This window comes from Leptopilina boulardi, unplaced genomic scaffold, assembly GCF_019393585.1.
Source record: "Leptopilina boulardi isolate dan_hultmark-lab unplaced genomic scaffold, ZJU_Lbou_2.1 LbouV2_405, whole genome shotgun sequence".
NCBI classification, from domain to species: domain Eukaryota; kingdom Metazoa; phylum Arthropoda; class Insecta; order Hymenoptera; family Figitidae; genus Leptopilina; species Leptopilina boulardi.
In genome coordinates this window covers 652,280-675,545 of record NW_026137980.1, presented here as the reverse complement: position 1 = coordinate 675,545, position 23,266 = coordinate 652,280, and the positions used below count along the sequence as shown (strand labels likewise).

General features: G+C 26.6%; 1 protein-coding gene across 6 annotated transcripts in view; it reads right to left on the bottom strand.

The window, feature by feature from the left end:
- LOC127289330 (vitellogenin receptor-like) overlaps positions 1 to 23,266 on the bottom strand; it is a 77,505-nt gene that overhangs the window by 16,564 nt on the left and 37,675 nt on the right. For all 6 annotated transcript variants that reach the window (XM_051317191.1, XM_051317194.1, XM_051317195.1 and 3 more), the window contains 14 exons: positions 18,422 to 18,542; positions 14,863 to 15,003; positions 14,376 to 14,628; positions 12,218 to 12,429; positions 11,883 to 12,029; positions 11,561 to 11,694; positions 11,212 to 11,333; positions 10,918 to 11,108; positions 9,770 to 9,951; positions 9,336 to 9,580; positions 8,373 to 8,680; positions 7,817 to 8,068; positions 389 to 541; positions 134 to 276 (listed from right to left, as the gene is read on the bottom strand). In XM_051317191.1, coding sequence (XP_051173148.1) covers positions 134 to 276; positions 389 to 541; positions 7,817 to 8,068; positions 8,373 to 8,680; positions 9,336 to 9,580; positions 9,770 to 9,951; positions 10,918 to 11,108; positions 11,212 to 11,333; positions 11,561 to 11,694; positions 11,883 to 12,029; positions 12,218 to 12,429; positions 14,376 to 14,628; positions 14,863 to 15,003; positions 18,422 to 18,542 — 2,604 coding nt within the window. The remainder of the gene's footprint in view (positions 1 to 133; positions 277 to 388; positions 542 to 7,816; positions 8,069 to 8,372; positions 8,681 to 9,335; positions 9,581 to 9,769; positions 9,952 to 10,917; positions 11,109 to 11,211; positions 11,334 to 11,560; positions 11,695 to 11,882; positions 12,030 to 12,217; positions 12,430 to 14,375; positions 14,629 to 14,862; positions 15,004 to 18,421; positions 18,543 to 23,266) is intronic.

Genomic DNA, 23,266 nt, shown 5'->3' with positions numbered 1-23,266 from the left:
AATATTTGTAAGTTTCCATTCATTTTGAAGAACCTGTATAATTATTTTTATATATTATTTAAATTTTAATGAACATTGAAAAATATTTTTAAAAAGCTAATTAATTTTAGTATTATTTATTTATTTTTTGTACCTTAATTGAAGCAAGTGATGTTTTACTGTAAACGTAGACATTATCAGTTGCCCAATCAACTGCCAAACGATCAGGATTTTGAAAGAATATTTCCTTCCTTTCTCCTGTTGTTAAATTTAATCTCGAAATGGTTTTCATATTTTCTAGAAGAAAAAAAAAACAAAAAAAACCCAAACGATTAAATCTTATAAATAAACTGTTTTTAAGAAATAAGAAAAGAATGGTAAAATTATTCAAATAATACCGCTAATTTACCGTTGCTCCAATAAATTGTATTTTTTGCAATATTCACATCTAAACCGGAAATTTCATCATTCATATCGGAAACAATAATTTCGGTTGCAATTCCGCCTAGAGACACTTTTTTGATACCCTCATTACTGGCTATGATGAATTTCATTGATAAATCTGTCAATTGGATTAAGAGTAATTTATCAGATGAATACACAGTGGTACAAAATGACAAAATTTAGTTTAAATTGACTTTTGGACAACAATTATGAAACAAATTCAAAAATTCTTATTTCCTCTCACGGGGTACCTAAACAAACTTTAAATGACCACTTTTTTTACTTCGGATTTTTTTCTTGCATTCGATTCAGCAACTTAAAAATAGTGTGAAATAGGTAGATTAATAAAATTACAGATTTTATTCTTTAAATAGAATGAAAACTAATGTTTACATATCATAAGATATTAAAAAATTAACATTTTGTTAACAAACAATGTTATACATTAAATTTTATATTTTTCTTTTGTTTATTATATACGTAAATTACCGCAACATTGGTAGATTTTGAATAAATCAAAATTAATTTTTTTTTTTGAAAAAATTGATTTTTAACATAAAAAATATTTTTTTTTAAAAAACGGCTCGATGAACTTCGCTAAAAATAATTTTACACACTATATTTATTTATTTATTTATTTTATTTTACACTTTATTTACTATATTTATTTTATTTATTTCTATTCAGAAATTAATCGAAATTTTTTACAATTAATTTTAATTTTTTTTGTAATTAACTTTATCATTTTTATAAACAATTACAATTTATGACTATTACTAGGTAAAATTTTTTGTTGTAAATTTGCTTTTGGTTATTAAGGGTGAATTTCCTTTTAATTTTTGTCAGAAATTAATCGATTTTTTAATTTATTTAGAATTAAGTTATAAGTTAGAGGAAACAAGAATTTTCGAATTTGGTTCATAATAAATTGTGGTCTAAAAGTTAAATTGTGTTAAAATATTAATTTAAAATATTAAATATTTTAAAATAAAAATAAGGTAGAAAGAGAATTTATACAAAACAATAGAATCGACTGAAAGTCTAGTCATAATAAACCATTTATGACACCCTATTGTATTAATTGTCCTTCTATACCTGAATATTGAAATTATATTAGAAACTAGCTAAAAGAAACGCGCGTAAACGCGCGCGATATCTACAATTTTTTATGAAAAATTAAAAATTTATTTTTATTTGACGGACACTTATTGGACTTTTGATCTCACAAAAATAATAATATTATTTTACAAGTACGCCTAAGATATGTATGCTTAAGGTTAACAGTCCATCCAGGATCACCAAAAGGAAACAATGTAGGATATGTCATGGGATTAAAATTTTCCCTAACAATAAGACTAGAAATTATTTTCTTATTATTTTCTGTTGTGCATACTGAATTTACATCAACATGTAAATCCCTCGTCAATTTTTGTAGATAATTTCTTCATCTTACAGGACAAATTTTTTTCTTTGGGTATTTTCTTTTCATTCTTAGTTTCAGTAGACAGAACTCTGTTGTCATTTTTACTGGGAAAAGTCTTTACAAAATATGAAAGGTTTAGCTCACCATTTTGAAGTTCTTTAGCTCGATTTATGAAAAGACAATTCCAATCATTCTCTATAAATCGAAATCCTAATATTAGACATTCTAAATGCCGGAAAATGATTTAATTAATTGTTTTCAAAAAATGATATCAAAATGCTTGCTCATTACATTATTATCAGTTCCATAAATTAATCTTTTAATTTACACTGTTAACCAATACAGATGTTGCAAATGCTATTGCATTATACTTCACACTTAACTGTACCAACCGGTTCTTGATCAACATCTACAAAAAATTCTGTTGGTTTAAAAGGGAACAATCTAATTAAATATTCTATTTGAAGAATATTCGAACACCCTGCATTAAGGTTATCAAAAATATAAAGTCTTACTTCATCGTAATAAACACAAATCAAATGACCAGAATTGTTATTACCGCTAAAAACTATTTGAATATGTTTATCTCTTTCTCTAATTGGAACAATTAAATCAAGCATTTGTAAATACAAAAGTACTTTGCATAATGAAAAGAGAATTTGAATCATTTTTTGATAATTCTTGAAATTTATACATATGCATATCATTTAACATTTCATTTACATTTTCAATAATTTTAAAATCTTCATTACTTAAAATAAAATACTCTTCTATGTTCGACATGGTATCCTTCTTCTACTTTCAAACTGTTGATAAAGCCAATTTTCAAAACATATCGTTTATTTTAGTTTATTGCTTTAAAAAATTTACTTACATGTGTTTCACCTATAAAAAATTTCATTAACTATAATTCAGCTAACTAATGCAACAATGATAGTCTTACATGAACGTGAATTAGCGTTGTTTAATCTTTTTCCATATTATATTATTTTCGATAATGATTATTATTTAACTTATTTTCCTCTGCACTTTTTATTAACTTTTTTTTGACTTTTTTCCGGGTAAAAAAATTTTTTTTTTTCATGAACTATTTTTTTCTTAAAATAGCATCTTTTTGTGAGAAATTTGAAAAAAATTGATCTCATTTGTATAACAGGAAAAAAAGTTACATGGTTTTTTTTTTAAAAAATGACATAAATTTTTAATTAGAGATATCTCAAAAAATTTTGAACATTTTTAAAAATTGTCAAAAATTCTTGTGATCACATCCCATGGAATTGCTCTATACCCAACGAATCTTTAGACAGTTCTTGGGAAAAATATTTTCTAAAAAATCTTGTTTCTATCTTATTGGCTTGAAATTTGTTACTCGGGGGTTTTTGTGGTCGCTGATTACGAATCTGAAGTCGGATTTTAAAAATTCAAAATAACGGATCAAATATGTCGGACAAATTTTACAAAAAATGATCAGATTTCCTTGAAACTCGTTACTCGGGGGTTTTCGGGGTCGCTGATTACGAATCTAAAGTCGGATTTTAAAAATTGAAAATGGCGGATCCAATAAGGCGGACGAATTTTACAAAAAATGATCTAATTTGCTTGAAACTCGTTACTCGGGGGATTTCGGGGTCGCTGATTACGAATGTGAAATCGGATTTTAAAAATTCAAAATGGCGGATCCAATATGTCAGAAAAAATTAAAAATTCATTGTATTCGCTTGAAATTTGTTACTCGGGGGTTTTGGGGTCGCTGCTTGCGAATATGAAGTCAAATTTTCAAAACTCAAAATGGCGGATCCAATATGGCGGACGTATTTTATTAGAAATTGTCGGAATACCTTGAAAATTGTAACTCAAGGGTTTTTGTGGTCACTTATACAAAATCTATTGTCAGTTTTAATTATTCAAAATGTGCGATCCAAAATGGCCTACATTTTTGAAAGAATTTCAATAAAATTTCGTTTCTCTGAGGTTTTTGAACCAGTTAAGACAGGCCATATTGGATCCGCCATTTTGAATTTTTAAAATCCGATTTCACATTCGTAATCAGCGACCCCGAAATCCCCCGAGTAACGAGTTTCAAGCAAATTAGATCATTTTTTGTAAAATTTGTCCGCCATATTTGATCCGACATTTTGAATTTTTAAAATCCGACTTCAGATTCGTAATCAGCGATCCCAAAAACCCCCGAGTAACAAATTTCAAGCCAATAAGATAGAAACAAGATTTTTTAGAAAATATTTTTCCCAAGAACTGTCTAAAGATTCGTTGGGTATAACGTCTATTGGCGTAACTGAAACTGTTAATTTTAACATGTCATAACTTTTTTTTAAAAAATCCTACAATAATTTTGAAAAATAGGTTTTAAAGCTAAAGAGTTGTACTATGCGACTTTTTCGTCGAAAATTGAAAAAAAATTTCTATCCCAAAAAAAATTATCAAAAATGGCTAAAATGGTCATTTTTTTACCTTTTAGGCTTCATTTACTAAAAATCCTGACGGGATGAAGCATTTTTAAGGTCAGATTCGTTTTCAGCGCATAAAAAGCTACAAGAAACAAGTACAGCCATTCTAGAAACTCACCCTCGCAGGACTGTGTAATAAATGTTAATGTTCAAAAGTTTTATAATTTTAGTTCCATTCAATAAACGTACATGATGTGTTGTAAATCGATTTAACCCAATGGTGCTGGCACCAAAAATTTTCTTCTTGTTTTTTATTCTCCAGTACATATAACCACATGGTGATTGTTCAAACCGGGCTGGTAAAGTGGGGGACACAACTTCACCTCTCAGGACAGTATTTAAAAGGTCATCGACCATCTTACGAACCCTTAACCGAAAGCTGTTTTGACAAATCAAATTTCAGGTAGAAACCTTCGAGAACCCTAATTATCAAAGTAAAGATATATATGTATATATAATCTAATAATAATGAGAAAATTCAAGTACTAAGAAAATGTGAATGAATGACGGAATGAATACAAAGATTATTATTCTATAATATTACTTGAAGTACTTGTTTATGTTTCGTTACTTCCTGCCACCGTCAGATGGCAGAAGCATGCAGGGAGCACAATTTGAGTTGAAATATTAAATTAAAACATTAAATTTTCGACCTTAAATAAATAGATAAAAAAAAAGAATTTTCGAATTTCATAATTGTGGTCTAAAAATTAATTTTTGTTAAAATATTATATTAAAATATTAAATATTTGAAAGAAAAATAAGGAGAAAAGGGGACATAACAACAATAGAGTCGACTGGAATTCTAGTCATAATAAACCATTTATGACACCCTATTGTATTAATTGTCCTTCTATACCTGAATATTGAAATTATATTAGAAATATTACTTGAAGTACTTGTTTATGTTTCGTTACTTCCTGCCACCGTCAGATGGCAGAAGCATGCAGGGAGCACAATTTGAGTTGAAATATTAAATTAAAACATTAAATTTTCGACCTTAAATAAATAGATAAAAAAAAAGAATTTTCGAATTTCATAATTGTGGTCTAAAAATTAATTTTTGTTAAAATATTATATTAAAATATTAAATATTTGAAAGAAAAATAAGGAGAAAAGGGGACATAACAACAATAGAGTCGACTGGAATTCTAGTCATAATAAACCATTTATGACACCCTATTGTATTAATTGTCCTTCTATACCTGAATATTGAAATGATAATAGTAATATAACTTGAAGTATTTGTTTATGGTTCGTTACGTCATGTCGCCGTCAGATGGCAGAAGCATGCAGGAAGCACAAAATTAAAGCTACATATTTAAAAAAAACTTTTTTCGAAAAAAAACTAAAGAATTATGAATTGAATGAAAGATTTTAAATGAAATATTCTATTTTTTTTCAAATTAAAAATAAAATACCCAAATATTCTTAACAAATTTTTGACTTTTTTCATTTTTAAAAAATATTTAAAGAACATTTTTAAATCAATTTATACTATTAATTTATTCACAATACAAATTAATCAATGATTGAAAAAAGTAAATTAATTAGATGTTCAATCATTTAGCTATTTAAATTTTTTTAATTTAATTATTTTTTTAAAATAAATTTGCTTTCGATTATTGCGATTGAACTTTTTTTATTAAGAAGTTTTTCTTCGACAAATTTTCTTATTTTTTAAAAAAAATTTATAAACAAATACACTGAACCGCAATTTTTGATAGAAATTAATCGAATTTTTAATTTGTTCAGAATTTATTTCTGAGTAAAAGGAAACATGAATTTTTAAATTTGGTTAAAAATTGTGGTCTAAAAGTTAATTTGTTCTAAAATATTAAGTTAAAATATTAAATATTTCAAAAGAAAAATAAAGAGAGATAACAACAATAGAGACAACTGGAAGTCTAGTCATAATAAACCATTTATGACACCCTATTGTATTAATAATTGTCCTTCTATACCTGAAATTATTGAAATTATAATAGTAATATTACTTGAAGTATTTGTTTATGTTTCGTTACGTCCTGTCGCCGTCAGATGGCAGAAGCATACAGGGAGCATAAATTGCAGTTAAACAAATAAGTTAAAAAAACTATATTTAGAAAATAAACTTAAGAATTATCAATTGAATAAAAGATTTTAAAATATAATTTCTATTATTTTTTTCAAATTAAAAACAAAAAATATTCTTAAAATTTTTTTTTTCATTTTTAAAAAATATTTAAAGAACATTTGTAAATCAATATTTATACTATTAACTTATTCAAAATACAAATCAATAGTCTAAAAAATTAAATTAATTAGATGTTCAATTATTTAGCTATTTAAATTTTTTTGAGTAAATTTGCTTTTGATTATTGCGATTGAACTTTTTTTTACTAAGAAGTTGTTTTTCGATAAATTTTCTAATTTTTTTGAAACAATTCTTATAAACAAATACAATGTTTTGCAATTTTTGTCAGAAATTAATTACATTTCTAATCTGTTCATAATTTATTTTTGATTTAGAGGAAACAAGAATTTATTTAGTTAAAAATTGTGGTCTAAAAGTTAATTTGTTTTAAAATATTAAATATTTCAAAAGAAAAATAAGGAGAGATAACAACAATAGAGTCGACTGGAAGTCTAGTCATAATAAACCATTTATGACACTCTTTTGTATTAATTTTCTTTCTATACCTGAATATTGAAATTAAAATAGTAATATTACTTAAAGTATTTGTTTATGTTTCGTTACGTCCTGTCGCCGTCAGATGGCAGAAGCATACAGGAAGCATAAATTGCAGTTAAACAGATAATTTTAAAAAAATTATATATTGAGAAAATAAACTAAAGAATTATCAATTGAATAAAAGATTTTAAAATAAAATATTGTTTGAATAAAATAACTATAACAAAAAGTTTTTATGTTTAAAAATGGTTATAAAAATTTTTTTTAACAATTGCCGTTTAAGGATATTAACTATCAAATGAAAAATGTTTTTAAGTAAATTTGCTTTTGATTACAGCGATTGAACTTTTTCTTATCATGAAGTTTTTTTTCTAAAAATTCTCTTATTTTTTAAATAATTTTTATAAACAAATACACTGTACGGTCATTTCTGATCAGAAATTAATCGAATTTTCTACGATTAATGTTAAAACTAAGTATTATTCTTATGACAAAATATTTTTTTAACTATTATTTTTATAATAAAATTTAATAGTGCTTTTGAAGTATTTAAATTTTTGATACAATTTTATAAAAATTGTTTGAATAAATAAAATTTATTGAAAGCAACTTTTTAATAAAAGAAAGTTCAATGGCAATAATAAAAAGCAAATTTATTTAAACTTTTCTTTTTATTTGACCTCAAACAGTTTTAAATTGCAATTATTTATATAATTTGTTTATAACAATTTTTAAGTTTAAAAACCTTTTTTTTGTACTACTGTGAAACGCAACGTCAAAAAATAATAAAATATTAAAAGAAAATTTTGGTAAAATAAAAGTGTTCTTTACCTGTACTTTTACATGTTATTCCATCGTTACGAAGCGTATAACCATTATAGCAATCACATTTGTACGATCCTAAAGAATTGATACAAATTTGACTGCAAAATTTTGTTCCCGTTGGTAAACTACATTCGTCAATGTCCTTACAAGATTTACCATCTTCTTGCAATTTATATCCTTCAACACACTGACAAACTGGTCCTTTTGGAGATTTAATACATAATTGTTCGCAAGAAGATGTATGATTACAAGAAGATTCTATAACAAAAAAAAAAAACAAAAAATAGATTTTAAATTTCTTTTTCTCAGTGAAAGAATAATTTTAAAAATCTAAAAACACATAATTAAAAGAAGGAAAATTTAAATTAATTAATTATCAATGAATTAATATTAAAAATTAGAAGAAGATTAAAATAAAAAAAATAGTATTTGAATTGTGCTCCCTACATGCTTCTGCCATCTGACGGCGACAGGAGGTAACGAAACATAAACAAATACTTCTTTTTTTATTTTAAAATCTTGAAATAATGTTTTTTTTCATTGAAAAAATTTGGATCATTACCACACTGTCCTTGTTCATCGCTTTTATCATTACAATCGTAAATTTGATTGCAAAGTTTGCTATATGAAATACATCCACCGTCATCACATTTATATTCTTCACATGAACTTGTTATTGATGGCGAATTGTTCACTTGACGAGCAGTTCCGCAATGTGTCTCATCTGAATTATCTCCACAATCATTTTTGCTGTCGCACATCCAAGACAAATCAATGCATCGCAAATTTTCACATTTAAATTCTGATTCTTCACATTGAAAACAATTTTTCTCATCGTCACCATGTGGACAATCTAATTTGTTATTGCATCTGAAATTAATTTTTTCCTAATAGTAATAAGTTGAAAATAAAACTCTAATTCACTTTTTTTTAAGCAACTTTTCGGTGTCTTGGTTTGACACCATCATCAGATCACTTTATTCAATAAAAAGAAATTAACGTTTCATATTAACAAATTAAAAACAATGTATTTAAAAAAAATTAATATCTACTTGGTCATTTTTTAATTAAATAATAATAATATAAATAATTTTAATTTAATTAAACGCGATCGCAAAATTAGAAATAAAAAATTAATATAATGACAGCTCAGAGACTATGTGCTCCCTGCATGCTTCTGCCATCTGACGGGGACATAAAGTAATAAACCTGTCATTGTATTGCTTTCCTATTTCCAATTTTGAAATCGTGTTTTTGCATGGAACTTCTTCTCGTTTATACGAAAGTATGGTTTTTTTTACAGTCAAAATACTATTTACAGTTTTTTAGTACTAATAATCAATAAAGAGCATCATAATTTTTATCAAATAAAAAAATACGTATTTTCTTATTTTTCATAAAGATTTCAAAAAAAAAAAATATATATATATATCAGTAAAAAAAAATAACTGGAAACGCCACATATGAAAGTAATTATAATTATAAACTGTATAATTATAAATTAATTTTTAAAAAAATTGTTTACCGCAAATTTTGAGGAATACAAATTTCACTTTTGTTGCATTTATATTCAGTGGCATTACAATTGATGGGATCAATTTTTTTATAATTTATACATCCTGTTTCATCAGATAAATCGCCACAATCATCGTAACCATTGCAAACTAATAGCTGATCAACGCAATTACTATTTTTACATTGAAACATTTTTTGAGAACAAATTTTGGATATGCATTTTTCACCTTCGTCCGAACCATCCGAGCAATCAATCTGAAAAATATGTGAAGAATTATTATATTTAATAAAATAATAATTATTATGTTTCCAAATCAGCATTGAAAAATCTGCTAATTAGAAAGATGAATTTTTACGGGTTTGTAATTATTTCAAATTTAAAAAAATACTTTATATTTTCCTGATTTTTTTTCTTTTCTTTTTTTTAAAATAATCTCTCCTTACCTCTCCATCACATTCCCAGTGTTTTGGAATACAAACGTCTGTTATATTACATTTGAAATGATTTGAGTTGCAAGTAAAATTTTTACAATTAAATTCATCGGAAGTGTCAAGACAGTCGATTCGTCCATTACAGACAAGTGATTTCATTATACATTGACCTTTATCGTGACACTGGAATTCTCCTAAAATTATTTCTTAATTTTATTTTATCAATTTTATTTTTCATAATATAAAAAATTAAAAAGAAAAAAAGATTTTGCAAATTTTATTCAAATAAAAATTGAATCTTTATTTACTCTAAAAATATACTTTTATAATTTAAAATATATACATTTAACTAATTAAATTTTAATTTTTAACTAACATTTTTTATAACTAATTAAATCTTCAGAACAATTGTAATTGAAAGTACATAATAATGAAAAATATAAAAATAAATAATTAAAACAAATTTATAAAAGTATTTTTATAAATAAATAGGGTAAGTGTACTAATTACGGCGAGTGCACCAATAACGGCGCGTTCATAAAAAATAACTATTATTACTATTATATTTAATATAACTGTTGCCAAATGATTAAAAAAAATTATTTCAATCTTTTTTTGATACAAATACTTATAAAGATGCACATTTAAACAATTATTAATTTAATTATTTGAGATCAAATTTTTTTCCGCGCCGCAATTGAAACATTTTTAAGATTTCCATTGGCTTCAATTTCGGCGGGCAAAGTATCTTCAAAATACACGTAATTTTGGTCACCGCAATTGATACACCGAAACTGATACAAACTCGCCGCAATAGAAAATTACGGTATTAGTTTTAATTTCTCATATTTGTTTAAATAATCGATTTTTATAGAGTTAAAAATTTTTTTTAATATCTTAATAACATAAGCTTTAAGTTTAATAAGTCTTAAATTGAGTTTATGCAATAGAAATGTCGAATTTTCTATTTCAAAAGTGTTTTGACTCGAATCGCGCCGCAATTAGTGCATTTACCCTATAAAAAAAAATGTAAAAATAAACAATATTCTGTAAGATTAGAAAATAAATATATTTCCTTTTTTTAATTTTTTTCTAATTAGAGAAATAATTTCTTTTTTTCAAAATTCTTCTTTTTAAAAAAAAATCATAAATAATGTTACCCTCGTCACAAGATTTTCTTGTACAATTTTTCTCGTCTGTCTCATCGAAACAATCAAAAATATAATCACAATGGCCTTTAATGTCGATACATTGTCCATTTTGGCAACGAAACTCTAAATTTGAACACTGACTATTTGAATTGCAACTTATTTCATCTTCTCCACCAAGACAATCGACTTTTCCATCACATCTGTAATCGTGAAAAAAAATTACAATTGTGTTTATTAAAAAAAATTTGAAAATTATTATTTAAAAAATTAAAATTAAATAATTATTTTAATCATTGAAATCACTTTTTCCTTATATCGATGCAATGACCAGTTCTTACGCATCTCCATTCATCTGTTTGACATGTTCTTGTCTCGCATGTTTTTCCATCATCATTCAAACTCATTCCATAGGGACACTCACAAATCTAAAAAATAAAATGATAAAATTTATTAACTATTTTACTTTATTATTTAATTAGTTATTTAATTATATAGTCTATTACAAAAAGGACACATTTTGAGAGATTGAACGTTACAAGATAATGATCATATCAAAAAGTTCCTCCTTGAAACAAAATTTTTTCTTAACGTGATTTATGAATTTAAAAAAAAATAATAATAATTAAATTAAAATAAATAATAATTCACTTACATAATTATCTGTTCCTGTTGTAATGCAAATATGTGAACAAGGTGATCCCTGGCTACAATTGTGATTATTCATATGCCTGTTATGTAAAACTGTCAATTGCATGGACATTAACTTTCCCCTAATAGCATTATATTCTGTAGATTAAAATTATACTTTAAATTAATATTAGAAATAAAAACTAAATTTTTTTTATAAAACTCTTATTTCATTTTTTTTTTATTTCAAATATTTCCAAATAGAAATAAAAAAAAAATTATAATAAAATTAAATTCATCTTTCTATATATTTATTAAAATAAATTAAATATTTTGTCGACATTTACCAATTTTTAATTCACTACTATGAAATCTATTTTTATTAGACCAAATTAATTTTGGATCATCTCGTTCCGTCCAATATATTAAATCGTCCATAACCGCCAGGCTCACCGGTCTAAAAAGTGAGCTAGTGAAGAACCTTTCACTACTGCCTATAAAAAAAATTTTAATTAATTGTCATTTAAATTTTTTCAACTAATAAAAAAAAATATATTAAATTTAATTTTATAAAATTTTTTATTAAATTGTAATAATAGCAAAAAATAAAATCAAATATATGTAAAATTAACGAAATTTAAATTTAATGAAATTAAAAAAAAGAAAAATTTTGTTAACACACCTTGTTTAGATATACTGTAAATAGTATGGCTGCTGATATCATTGGCCAAATATAATTTCTCATCATAAAAATCATAAGCGAGAAATATTTTTATCTCCCTATTTAAAAAATTGATGATTTCAAAAAAGTTTTGAGATTTTACTTTTCCTGACATGTCCAACTTTCTTAAAACATACTTCTTCATTTTCGTTTGAAATACCACGAACATAATTCTGAAGTAATTAAAAAAAAATTTTTTAATCATTAAATTTAAAAAACTTTCAAGATTATTACAAAAAATTGCCAACACTCCATAAGTTAAGTTTTCTATTAAAAAAAAAAATCTTTTATTTGGAGAATACTTTTTTGACATTCTGACAGGACTGCAATGCCTTAAGGCCAGGTCCAAGTGAGGCAGCGCCATCTACATTGATACTAAAATTTTGGAAAATTTTCAACAGCCTTTTCTTGAAAACAAGATGGTAAAATGCTTTTTCCTTTATGGATAATTGATTATTGGCAAGATATATACCAGCTAAAACTTTTTTTGAGTTAAAATAATAAAAAAAATTTCATGTCGATAAATTAAATATGAGCACTTTTTTTCACAAAAACTGTAACAGTACTTTCTCACAAATTACAATCAAAAATGCAATTTCCATTTGGAAAATTAATAAACGCTAAAAAATACACCACCTAACATTTACCAATCACGAAAATAACAAAAAAAAAATTTTATTAAATATTTAACATATTGATACTGCTTTACTGATTGTGACAGCCCTTTGGTAGATTATGTATTTCAGGTGGTTAGCAACAGCGCCAATCTCCTCCTTTCGGCAAAACTGCGAAACGTCTGGTGACATATATATAACCTACCAAACGGCTGTCATAATGAGTAAAATATGTTATGTTAAAAAACTTTTTTTTTGTTATTTTCGTGATTGGTAAATCTTAGGTCGTGTATTTTTTAGCGTTTTCTACTTTTCCAAATGGAAATTGCATTTTTGATTGTAATTTATGAGAAAGTACTGTTACAGTTTTTGTGAAAAAAAGTGCTCATATTTAATTTATTGACATGAAATTTTTTTTATTATTTTAACTCAAAAAAAGTTTTAGCTGGTGTATATCTTGCCAATAATCAATTATCCATAAAGGAGAAAGCATTTTACCTTCTTGTTTCCAAGAAAAGGCTGTTGAAAATTTTCCAAAATTTTAGTTTCAATGTAGATGGCGCTGCCTCACTTGGACCTGGCCTTAAATCAAAAGGTATAATTTAAATTTATCTAAAGTTCTTTACTTTTTATTTTTTAAGAATAAAAAAATTATAATATGAAATTTGGAAAATGAAAGGTAGATTGACAAAAGGAAGACACGATTTGACATATAGGAATAGACATGGGAAATTTAAAACGTTGGTCTATGTATAAAACCATATGAATTCCTACGTGGGATCCCATATAGGTTCCTCTACAAAAACCCATATGAAATCCCAAGTCAACATATAATGAAAATGTGAAACGTAATATGGTGTTTGCATCACGCGTTTCTTTTTGTGTGTGGTGTGACGCTAAACGACGCGTGAGTCAGTGTTGAGCCACCCAAAAATTTTGCAATTATGAAGGGTTCTTGCTATGGAAATTCATTTGTCAACTTAAAGAGGTGTCAAAAACTTTATTTCCATTAGAAAGAAAGGAAATACAAATTTTTAATAATTTTTTTTTTTCACTTTTCAGACCAGCTTTGCGATACAAGCGAAAATCTGAAAATTATACAATAAGGGCTTTTTATTTCAATTTCACTGTTCCTTTTCTCATTTTCAAGTGTATTTGAGCGCCATTCTATTATTTGAAGGTCATTATTAATCAATTTATCTGCATATTTCATTGATTTTCTACAGTTGCTCAACCCTGACTACCTGGTTCAACTCTAAATACCTTTTTTTTAATTGACTATAACTCTGAAACTTTTGATCAAATATTTTTACAATGCTCAGTAAAAACATTACATTTTAGTAGATCTTTCGAACCATATGCGAGAAATCTCAAAATTAGGCCTACAGGGGAAGTTATAGAGAAAAGTCAAAACTATGTCTAACACTGACTACACTCCCTTATGTATATGTATATATTAATATTATATATGAGTTACTATATATTGTAATAAAATTGAACATTACCCTTCCTCTGGTACGAGAGCAATTTCATGTGGTTGATCGACAAAAGGAATTTCTAATCTACTTTGCGTCTTCATACTGTAAATTTCAATGGCATTAAATTCCATGTTTGACAAATATAAATTATTACCAGCATAATCAAAATCCATGCCACCAATATACTGATTTGTTATGTCTAAAATTAATTTCACTTCACCACTTTTCCAATTAAAACTGAACAATGAGTCTGTAAATCGATCGGCTACAAGTATATTGTCTGTAAAATAAAATGTGATAATTAACAAAATTTATTCGAATAAAACAAAATATTGGTAGAAAATTAAATTCTTTGTTAATAAACATATATTATTTAATTAATTATTATTCTATTAATAAATTTTTATATATATTTTTTATTTTCTCCATACATAAAAGCAGGATTCAAGACTCTCAATCACAATTCTTACCCTAATTACACTTAAACACACTTTTAGGTACATATTCAATTTACCTGCAATTGAATCATATACGATATGTGTAATGTCTTTTAATGTGTCATTTGATTTCATTGATGGTCGTCCAAGAAGATTTTTGTAAAATTTAAATAATTTATTGCCATATCCAATTATAATGTGTTCATAATTCAAAGATTCTAAAACAAGATTTAACAGTACGTAGATAATCAAGTAATAAAATTATTACATTCTAGTCTCCGTACTAACAAGGTATATACAAGCAACAGAAATTCCAAAGTAGATTCAAATTTTTCAGTTATGTCCCACACAGCACCTAAACTTGCATCAATATTCGCAATATTGTCTCAATATTTTAAAATTGCAAAAATAATGAGATTTAAATGAAATTTCAGGTGCTGTTGGAGGTTAAGCGAAAATTGCATTTAATTTGTTTTATAAGCATAGAAAAAATTTTCTGTGGCAGCGAATTATTTGCTGTCACATCAAATTACGTCTAGCTAATATAGGGACAGCGAAGAAATTTACTGTGCACGGAGAGAAAAATCTAGCTTTTATAGTATGAGGAGGCATACGTTTAAGGTATGAAACTTTTTCATGCAATTTTAGTCAAAAAATTCTAGCGATAGCTGTAAGAACTCTTGCGTTTGCAGCATGAAAGCAATCAATGGTAAAATGGTATGTTGAACATACTCTCATAGGAAGAACTTCATGCTCTGAAAGCAGGAGCGCCATGCGGCAAAAGTATAGAACACAGTCCTACTAGGATTGCAGGAGTCTCATGCTTTTTCGGTATGAGACTCTTGCAACAGGAGTTTAAGCCACGCCCCCTTTAAATTTACATCGTTCAAAATGATTTACGCGTTTTTATTAAACTGTGAGATACTGTACCTATACGAATAAGTAAATGTAGATAAATGATTTTAATATATATAAATATATATATATATATATATAAATTTGTTGCGACTAGATATAATTTTTATATTAAATAATATATAGTTATATAATGATAAATATCTTATTTCAAAAATAATGTTAAAAAATTATATAATATAAATAAAAAAGTATTATATTTTATTAAAATCTAATATAGTATTGTAAAAATATTTTGAACTTATATTCATATTTAGTAATTAAATATAAACTATTTATATATATGTCGCGCTACAAAGAAAGGTACATAAGAAGCAAATAATTTTAGATTATGTTTTAAATTTTAGGAATGGAAATACACAAATAGGATCAACTTATAATACAAACCATTGATCTTCAAGTTTTCATTACACCAAAAATATTTAATAAAAACTAATTTTGATCTTACTTAATGAAATAGAAACTTCTCATCAAGGTAAAATTGTATCAAACATTATAATAATGCAATAAATTTATACTGTCTGTTATCAATCACTGCGATTCACATACTGATATCAGAAATTCGAAATAGCCCATGCCTCGCTAACGTTTTCACGCAAAGTATATAAGTGGGCGTGGCTTAAACTCCTGTTGCAAAAGTCTCATACCGAAAAAGCATGAGACTCCTGCAATCCTAGTACGACTGTGTTCTATACTTTTGCCGCATGGCGCTCCTGCTTTCAGAGCATGAAGTTCTTCCTATGAGAGTATGTTCAACATACCTTTTTACCATTGATTGCTTTCATGCTGAGAACGCATGAATTCTTGCTCTAATTGTAGGAAAAATTCATGCTGGAATAGTAAGAACTACTTTCATACTATAAAAGCCAGATTTTTCTCTCCGTGTGGGGTCAAAAAAATTTGCTGTGATAGTAAATTTTTAAAAATTAAAACTAATATTGTTTATCATAGCAAACTTTTTTGTTGTCATAGCAAAAAATTTAGCTGTAGTTACTAATTTTGATAGATCCGATAGCAAACATCAGTAAGCATCTGTAAACAATTCCTCATCTTTATCCATGTAATTATATATAATTATATGAATAATGTAAAATATTATATTATAATAATAATAATAACAATAAAAGTTAAGTTACTTAAGGGTATGTAGGAACCTCCCACGTGACCTAGTATGGGATGATAAATTTGGGTACAAGAAATCTCGCTGTTCTCCGAAAAATACATAATTTTACATTAAATTATTAAAAAATGAAGTTTAAAAAGTGTAATTTTTAAAATGATAAAATACATTACTGTACTATATTTATTGCTTTATTTTTATTATTTTTGCGTTAAGTCATCGTAGGGGAGAGTGGGGTAAAACCGGGTACCCCTAGTTTTCCATGATAGGTATTTCCATTTGTGTCACCCATTATACATATATCTTTTATATTACAATCAACATCATTTTAATTATATATCCGCTGTATAAAAATTTATTTATTATATTTTATGCGACTTTTAAATTTTAGGTCAAAAGAAAATCCATTTTTGATCGAAAGTAAATCACTTATAAAAATTTTTGTGTCGATATATTCTTTTAGGCAAGTATATAATATATTTTGATTAAATTTATTGAATATTAATTATTTTCTATAATGTTAGTGAAGGATAATAATAATTGAATAAAAAGTTAAATAATATTTCATGATTTAAATATTTTCTTGATAGTACCCGGTTTTGCCTCACCATCGGGGCAAAACCGGGTACTTTGCATTTTTTTTTTTGAAAAACCTTGCTTAAATTGGTCAAAAAAATTTTTTCCATGCCATCGACCTTATTTTCTGATTCTCTAATGTTCAAGGAAGAATTTTCAATGAGACTTGAACTAATTTGTTTGATAGATTCTTTGTAAACCGAGAATTACAAAAAAGGTACCCGGTTTTTCTCCCACTCTCCCCTAAATGAGTAAAACAGCGAAATTCCTTGCACTTAACAAAATTATTTCACCAAAATTTTAATCTAAAATCATTCTTTATTTCAGAGAAATTTTGGAACCACAAAAAACGTCGTTTGCCCACATACCCTTAAGGCCAGGTCCAAGTTGAGTCAGCTGTTCCTTTGAAGTTTCAATGGAACAGCTGACACGACTTGGACCTGGCCTTAAAGGCGCTTACCACCTCACAATTTTTGAGTATAGACAAAAGTGAAAAGAGCCTTTTTCGTCTAAAATTTTGTAAAGGTTCAATTTCGTGACAGAGAATTTGTAATTAAATTAAAAAAAAACTTTTGTTAAATTCAAAGATTTAAAGTAGTTATAAATGAAGAATAAATTATAATTATAATATTTAATAAACATAAAATTATGTTTTCTGTGATTTCTATAAGAATATTGTTATAATTATTGTAAAAGATGATTTTTAACATGAATAAGCTGATGTTCTTGAAAAAGGTTATATTTTACAACAATTATAAAAATATTCTTATAGAAATTGCAGAAAACATAATTTTATGTCTATTAAATATTATAATTATAATTTATTCTTCATTTATACATTAAATCTTTGCATTCATCAAAAGTATTTTAAATTCAATTTCAAATTCTTTGCCACGAACAAGAAACATTTACAATATTTTAGACGAAAAAAGCGCTTTCCATTTTTGCGAGTTGGCTATACTAAAAAATTGTGAGGAGTCCGGGATATATGTAATTAATTAAAATAAATAATTTTTCAAAAATACCTTTACAAGTTTGATTATCTGACGCTAATTCATGATCTAAAGTACAAGCACAGGAATAATTTCCAGTTCCAGTCGGAAGACAAAGTTGTGAGCATGGATGCCGATAACAAGGATTATCTTTCTATAAATTTTTGTAATTGGTCACAAAATAAATAATATATAAATTTATAAAAATTTCACTTAATATTAGTTACAAAAATAAATTAATTTCAAATTAATCACAGTGGGCACCGGAACGTCTAAAATACAGTATCGTTGCGGAAATTGTTGGTACACCTGACGTGCAAGGAGTGGAAATTTGATGCTGACTTTATAAAAATATATTTTAAATTAAAAAAAAGTTAGTAACTTGTAACTTAGATGGTTGGAAAGCTGATAAAATTCTGTGTTTGAATGTATATCAAGAAATTTTTTTCTTTTTTTTTTAGCATTTATAACACCCAAAAAGGATTCAAGAAAAAATTATGCAATTTTCCTACTTTCGTACTAATGTAATGTTCTTGACTACTGGCATAATCTAGAATAATGTATGGAAAAATTTGACAACATAATCTTTAAGGTCTTAGCTTCAAATTGCATTTTTGAAAATTAAAAAGTGTCTTGTGGTTTTTGAAATATGTTAAAAAAGGACCGAGCATGTTTTTCTACAACTCAGCCGTCGATAATTTAAAAAAATATATTTTAGAAGACGACTTTTGGCCCAGACGTAGAATCTCTTTAGAAAATATCTAAAATATTAATGACTTCTTTTTCCAAAGTCTAAAAGACATCCACAAAAACACATATTCAAGACGTCTTACACTGAGAAAAAAATGTTGTTGAATCAATGACATATGGGTTTGATTCATTAAATAGTGTCATATCGGGCTGCCTAACTGATATATATGTCATTGTTTTGAAATCTATAGTATATGCTTTTGAGTCAATCGAAAAAGTTTTTAAATTTAAAGCATATGCTACAAAATCTATAGAATATGCTCTTAGTTTAATAGCACCATGCTATAAATTCAATCCTCTTATGAGGTTAAAGGAAAACAACCATAAATTAAAAAAACTAATCTAAGCTCATAAATTTTTTATATATTATAATTATTTCTCATATTCACACTTCTATATATTTATTTTTTTTAATTTGCACTCTCACATACACACCACACTTTTATATATATATATATGTCATTACTATATTATAAAAAGATATCGCCGCCGCTGATTCAAGAATGAACGCTAGGCGAGAACTTCGACGCTACGCGGAATTTCACAGTACCTCCTACCATTCAACTCAGGAAGCATTCAGACTCACATACCATTCATAATTTGTCTCAAATGAACACTAGGCGAGAACTTCGACGCTACGCGGGAGCTCACAGTACTCGCCTACTGTTCAACTCGCGAAGCATTAAAACTCGCGTAGGGTGACTGCCCCCCCCCCAGTGAATGAACATTCGTCTGAAAAGTACATATAACTAAGGCTAAAAATTATTATTTAATAAAAGAATGGTTCATTAATTATAACACAGCCCCACAAAAAAAAAAGTGTCATGTACTTTTGACCGGAATACCCTAACCCTATGTATTTTGACGCGCTGAACACGAATCCGAAGTCCGTTTTGCTCCATCACGTCAGGATTTTTTTCTAACCTCAAAAAACATGTCGGATTTTGAGAAGTAGGCGATTTTTTTAAAAATTGATGTATTAACTTCAAACTTGGTATCTGGGGGTTTTTTGAGTCGCTGATTACGAATCTGAAGTTAGATTTTCAAAATCCAAAATGGCGGATCCAATATGGCGGACGAATTTTGAAAAAATTTTAAGATTTACTTCAAACTTGGTATCTAGGGGTTTTTTGGGTCGCTGATTACGAATCTGATGTCAGTTTTCAAAAATTGATAATGGCGTATCTAATGTGGCCGATAGAAGTCCATGTTGGATATTCCATTTTGAATTTTTGAAATCTGACATCAGATTCGTAATCAGTGACCCAAAAAACCCCCAGATACACTATTGCACATTAATTTTTGAAAAATTTCGTAAAATAATGTCTCCCTACCAAAAAAAATTCAAGGGGTATTTCCCCCCCATAAATCAGCTTTTGGGGAAAAACAAAACATACGTGTCAAATTGTTTTCAAAAAACTACAAAACTGCCAAGTTTCAGGAAAATTGGCGTATGGCACTTCCCTAGTGTTACTTGTCAGCAACTTAGAAAACCTGTAGATACCAAATTTCATAATAATCTGACAATTTTTTAAAAATAATTCCTTAATATTGAATCAGACATATCGAATTTCGGAAATCTGACATCAGATTCGTAATCAGCGACCCAAAAAACCCCTAGATACCAAGTTTGAAGTAAATCTTAAAATTTTTTCAAAATTCGTCCGCCATATTGGATCCGCCATTTTGGATTTTGAAAATCTAACTTCAGATTCGTAATCAGCGACACAAAAAACCCTCAGATACCAAGTTTGAAGTTAATACATCAATTTTAAAAAAAATCGCCTACTTCTCAAAATCCGACATGTTTTTTGAGGTTAGAAAAAAATCCTGACGTGATGGAGCAAAACGGACTTCGGATTCGTGTTCAGCGCGTCAAAATACATAGGGTTAGGGTATTCCGGTCAAAAGTACATGACACTTTTTTTTTTTTGTGGGGCTGTGTTATTTAAAAGGTTCTTTTTATTAAAGAACATAAAAATTATGAAAAATCATTTTAAAATAAAATAAATTTTAAAGGAATACCCGATTTTGCGATCTAGAATCAGAATAATAATTAGATTACATAGAGAGCGCACTCAAAATTAAAACATTTTTTTAAAATATAATTCTTTCATAAAATATATAAAATAGGTTATCATTAAATTTTTGTAGCTTTAAAGTTTCATTATCAATATTTTTTTACAAAAAAATATTTATATTACTGAAAGTTTTAAACTGTTCAAACACTGGTACATTTTTTTCAATGATTCAGTAAATAGCCACTGTTTATTCACTGGTGCAAACAGTTTTTATCTTTTGATCCAGTGAATGAACACTCACTTTAAATCGATTCAGCTAGGAGGCGCTAATGTCAAAAAGAGCTGTCAGAATAATCCAAAGCAAATTGAAGGTTAGGAAAATATAAACAAGTGTTTTAAATAAACATCTGCATTAAATATTTGTAGTAATGCCACCTAAAAAAAGAAAATACGAAAGATTTCGTTATTCGAACGAACAATTACAAAGTGCAGTAGAACAAGTGAAAAAGTTTGGCTTTACTTGCTCTATTTTATAAGAAAATATTTTTGTCATTTATTTTTATAAATTTTTAATACTACATTGTAAATTGTAATTCTTAAAACGACTGATTAAGTTTACTTGTTATTTATTTAAAGTTGTTTGTTTAAATAATATTAATTTCTATTATATATTACTAATATAAACAACTACACCGAAAAAATGGTATTCTAGTTTTAAGATTATTATTTTCTTAAAAAAATATTCTTAAAAATATTCTTAAAATATTCTAGTTTTAAGAATGTTATATTCTTACATAAATATTCTTAATAATATTCTTAAGCATATTCTAACTTTAAGAATATTTTCTATGTACTAAATCTTCTTCTTCTTAAAACAAGAATATGCGCTAGAATTGACGTGCTGCTAGCTTGTTCGCGTCGCCATTGACTAACGAGTCGTCGTGCAATTATTTTATTAATATAATTATAGTTTTTTTGATTAAATGTTGATTACCAAAAGTGGTCAACATTACCTCTATTTGCCGCGAAAACTGTCAAGCGTGTGTGCAGTCGTCGCCACGATCCAACAACGTGTATATAGCTATATAGCTGTTATCGATTGCTTTTTCAGTGTAGCATCGATAAAGACGAGTGTTCTAACGTTGTTGTTGTTTTTTGCTTTTTTTTGTTCTATTTTTCAATGTTTTATATTATTATTTATATTTGTGTGTTGTGTGTAGGTAATAATATAAACACCATGAAAAGAGTGAGAGGTCTTACTATGGATTTGATAATTAAGTTTATAGTATTCTTAAAACTGCTAAAAGTATATTTCTTGATACAAGAAGAAAATATACTTATTTTAAGATTATATTCTAAAAAAGTGATTCTAAGAAAATATTCTTAATATAAGAAGATTCTATTCTTAATTTAAGAATATATTCGTGGCACCTATTTAAGTCTCGCATATTCTTAAAATAAGTTGAAAATTCTTAAAATTAGAATATCGTTTTTTCGGTGTATAGTGCAGTCACCTCAAAGAATTTGTATTTCTGATTCTAGTCGATATTTCTTTAACAATAATATTTAATGTTAAATTTTAAAAGAATATCTTTTTAAAACAAAGGATATAAGGAGGGGCTCGCTTCATTGAAGTAAACAATTTTTCGTATGATTCAAACTTACACACATTTTCTTCAAATTCACCTTTTACTCTCTAAATTTGAATCAGCGGAATCTCGCTGATTCTCAGCTATAAGTATACCACTGATTCCAATCAGCTTATATGCACTGATGAATTAGTGGAATTTCACTGATTTTTCAGCGTATATCCGCTGATTGGTACCAGTGGTATACTTATCGCTGATTCAAATTTAGAGAGTAGATGCTTGAAATAAAAATTGTCAAAGAATCAATAAATTATTCTGCTGATATAAATAGATTAACTATAGCATCAATTTACACAATGGCATTAATTTTACAGTACCATACTTTTAATTTAAATAGTTTCGTTTTTTCGTTTTATGTAATATACTTTTCAATCAATAAAATTGTTATTGAATCAATAATGGGAAAATGCAATAGCATTGAACTATTTGATTCAACAGTATTTTTTTCTCAGTGTATA